General features: G+C 35.7%; 1 protein-coding gene across 1 annotated transcript; it reads left to right on the forward strand.

Moving 5' to 3' along the window:
* Positions 1-1,393: 1,393 nt before the first annotated feature.
* Positions 1,394-4,138, forward strand: LOC139871258 (uncharacterized). The gene has a single exon (XM_071858986.1). The coding sequence runs from the start codon at positions 1,394-1,396 to the stop codon at positions 4,136-4,138; it is 2,745 nt and encodes a 914-aa protein (XP_071715087.1).
* Positions 4,139-4,368: the final 230 nt, after the last annotated feature.

The raw sequence follows: 4,368 nt of genomic DNA on the forward strand, positions 1-4,368 counted from the left end.
TACGATTAAATGACTTTTTCAAAGCGTTACAATATCAAAATGTACCTCCAAACCTGATACAAATCAGGTTGAATAGCACTTACTCGTCTAGCAGGCGTAGCTTCGATTGCACAAAATTTTTGCCATTTTTCTGGAGTTATGAAATCGTAATCTTTTACTTCCACATAAGGAAGCTTGCCTTCATCCATATACGTTCTTAACTTGCGCTTGAATCTCGTAAACGCTGTGTTACATTTTTGCAGTGTTGTTTTTCGTGCAAAATCGTCTTCAATATTATGAAGTTCCTGTATAATGTATTCTACTGTAAGTGTTGAATGTTGTAACATATATAAATAAATAGTAATTAATCAAAATCTTAGATTTAAATAGCTTTATTTTGCTCCATAAAGTTTGTTTCTGATCAGGAGACACATGCTTCCAATCCTTTATAAGGAAATCACAAGTGGTCCTAGTTAAAACGCCAATGTTGGTTGAAAAAATAGCTTGGGTTTTTCCAATGGCTTGGCCAAACTCGTCAAATTCAATGTTCAACTGAACAACAGCTGACTTCTTTTTCAGTTTGTTTACACTTCTTTTTTTAATTTTTTGTTGCATCTGTACACAAAATGCAATAGAAAAGATACACATCAAATGTAATAGAAAAGACACACATCTAAGCACATGCATATACAAATTAAGATCATAGTACAACAAACACAGGCTTATACACCTTAATATCATTTCAAACAAATTCAGTCTTAATATTGTGTTATAAATAACACAGCAAACATATCACACATACACAATATGCAATAACAAGGAAATTGACCGAACTCGTAACCAAACTCATTTCAAAGACTAATTGCGCGACAATAATATTCACGTTTATTTCTGAACAAAAAAAAAGTAATAAATTTAGATTATCAAATAAACATAATTAATTATTGATTATAATTACTGGTAGGAATTAACCTTTGAAAGACACTCTTTTTCTCTTGTAATCTGATGCTTCGTGTAAGCCATGGTAGCACAGTAGAATCGTGCAGAGTTTGAATCTAAAATAGAACAGAAATCGAATAGGGTATCGAACAATTAGGGTTTACAGATTCAAGTGATTTGGGTTGCTTGGCGGTTTTTTTTAGAACACAGACCGATAACAAAAGAGAAATGATAATGAGGTAATGAGATTATGATCGATAAAAACTCAATTGATTTTGATTTGGGGTTTTTTTTACAGTATACCATAAGTGATATTTTTAAAGAAAATAAATGTAAATTTGTCAGGTTAACACAATTGCTTAGATGATTAGGACGTTGCTTGGTAGAGAGGAGGTCGTGGGTTCTAGTCCTATTTCCAACTTTTTAAATTCTTTATTATTAATAATGTATTAACTTTTTTCAATGTTGCTTGTAGATGGATCGGAATACTTGGATGTACGAGATAGGTCGAGCTACCGCTGAGTTTATGGATAGTGTAGATGAATTTATTACAGTTGCCGAGACTGATCAACTAGAAAAAGGAAACAACGCAATTTGTTGTCCTTGTAAGAAATGCAAAAATGCACGGTGGTATGCTGATTCAACCGATATCAAAAGTCATCTAATTGCACACGGATTTATGAGAGGGTACACATGTTGGTCTTTTCATGGTGAGTCAGTAGCTGACCTTAACCCGTCTGTTTCGGATAACGATACCGATAATGAAGAAGATTCATACAATAGTGACAATAATGTTAATTTTGATGACATGTTTGACGATTTGGATATGGAGGATAATGTTGCTGATAAGTATCATGACAGATTACAAAAACTATTTGTTGACGCTGAAAAACCTTTATATACCGGTTGTATGAATTTTACAAAACTTTCCGCCGTGATACAACTGGTTAACTTAAAATCAAACAATGGTTGGAGCGACACAAGTTTCACTAGCCTGTTAGAGTTGTTGAACAAAATGCTACCAGAAGGTAATGAGTTGCCGGTTTCAACATACCAAGCAAAGAAATTAATGTGCCCAATGGGATTGGAAATACAGAGAATACATGCTTGTCCAAATGATTGTATGTTATACAGGAATGAAGACAAAGACCTACATCAATGTAAGGTATGTGGTACATCTAGGTATAAACGTGGAAAACAGACTGATAATGCTGATAGTGATGTGTCAAAAAATGGACCTCCTGCAAAATTATTGTGGTACTTGCCTATCATACCACGATTAAAGAGACTATTTGCGAATGAGAAAGATGCAAAATTATTACGTTGGCATGCTGAAGATCGTAAAAATGATGGTAAAATGCGACATGTGGCCGATTCACTTCAATGGAAAAATTTTGATAAAGATTTTGAAGAATTTGGGGATGAGATACGTAATATAAGGTTCGGACTCAGTTCAGATGGAATTAACTCGTTCGGAGATTTGAGTAGCCGTCACAGCACGTGGCCTGTTCTTCTATGCATTTATAACCTACCGCCTTGGCTATGTATGAAAAGAAAATACATAATGATGTCTCTTTTGATTCAAGGCCCAAAGCAACCTGGAAACGACATTGATGTTTATTTGCAACCATTAGTTGATGAAATGATGGAATTATGGAGTACCGGCATACACGTTTATGATGCATACAAGAAAGAATACTTCCAACTACGGGCAATGCTTTTTTGCACCATTAATGATTTTCCTGCTTATGGTAACTTGTCTGGATATAGTACGAAGGGGAAAAAGGCATGTCCTATTTGTGAGGAAAATACTCACTCGATATGGCTCACAAATTGTAAGAAACCTGCATTTATGGGGCATCGGAGAGAGCTTGTCGAGAATCACTCGTACCGTAAAAAGTCGGATTTATTTGATGGTACTATAGAGGATAGAACACTACCACCACCATTGGACGGAGAAACTACACTCTCCAAAGTTGCTAATATAAATGTTGTGTTAGGAAAGAAAGGGGTTGGTCCTCCCAAAGGTATTTGGAAGAAAAAGTCTATTTTTTGTAAATTACCCTACTGGAAGCATTTACGAGTCCGACATTGTATTGATGTTATGCATATTGAGAAAAATGTTTGTGAAAGTTTGATAGGGTTACTGTTGAACATTCCTGGAAAAACAAAAGATGGAATTAAAGTTAGAAGGGACATGGAATTAATGAATATCAGACCAGAGCTACAACCTAAAGATATTGATGGAAGGTCCACCAAGTTTCTTCCTCCGGCCTGTTATACTATGTCGAAGGTCGAGAAAACTAAATTTTGTCAATGTTTACATGGTATTAAGGTTCCATCAGGATACTCTGCTAACATTAGGAAGTTGGTTTCGATGAAAGATTTGAAGTTACTTGGTATGAAGTCACATGATTGTCATGTACTAATGACCCAGATGATTCTTATCGCAATTCGTGGAATTCTACCCAAACGTATTCGACACACAATTACAAAACTATGCTTATTTTTCAACATGATTCATTCAAAGGTGATTGATCCTGGTGTGCTAGATGAATATCAAAGAGATATCATACTTACTCTTTGCGAACTCGAGATATACTTTCCACCTTCTTTCTTTGATGTCATGGTTCATTTGGCATCTCATATTGTAGGAGAAATAAAGGTATGTGGTCCAGTTTTCTTACGGTATATGTATCCATTTGAAAGATATATGTGTATCTTGAAAGGTTATGTAAGGAACCTTAATCGACCAGAAGGCAGTATCGTTGAAGGATATGCATCCGAAGAGGTGATCGAATTCTGCACAAACTATATGGATGGGTTTAAAAGTGTCGGGATTCCACAAAGTCGTCATGAAGGAAGACTATCAGGTCAAGGGACACTTGGGCGCAAGACGGGCTATTCAAATGTTTCCGATTATCAAGAGGCACATTTTAATGTCTTACAACACACTACATCTATTGATCCGTTCATACAAGAAAACATGTCATTCTTGAGACAACAATACCCTAAAAAGAGTGCAAAGTGGTTGGCAAATCAACATAAAAAAACTTTTTCAGAATGGTTGAAAGACAAAGTTAGGAGGACACTTCCAAATATTGATAAAACGGTCGGAGCTTTGGGATTCGCCCCTAAACATGTGTTCCAATATCAAGGATATGACATAAATGGGTATACCTTTTACACTAAAGCTCAAGATAAGAAGAGTAAAACCTAAAACAGCGGTGTCACGGTGATAGCCTCGTCGACGGAATTCACCATGGTCAATCGTGAAGAAAGATCAAGGATCGCCAAAAAATCGTATTATGGTGTCATTCAAGAAATATGGGAATTAGATTATGGTGATTCGTACACTATACCCTTGTTCAAGTGTAAGTGGGTTGCTAATGATCGCGGTGTTCAAGTTGATGAAGATGGTTTTACAACTGTTAATCTTTCCACCAATGG

This window comes from Rutidosis leptorrhynchoides, chromosome 10 (assembly GCF_046630445.1).
Source record: "Rutidosis leptorrhynchoides isolate AG116_Rl617_1_P2 chromosome 10, CSIRO_AGI_Rlap_v1, whole genome shotgun sequence".
Lineage (NCBI taxonomy): Eukaryota > Viridiplantae > Streptophyta > Magnoliopsida > Asterales > Asteraceae > Rutidosis > Rutidosis leptorrhynchoides.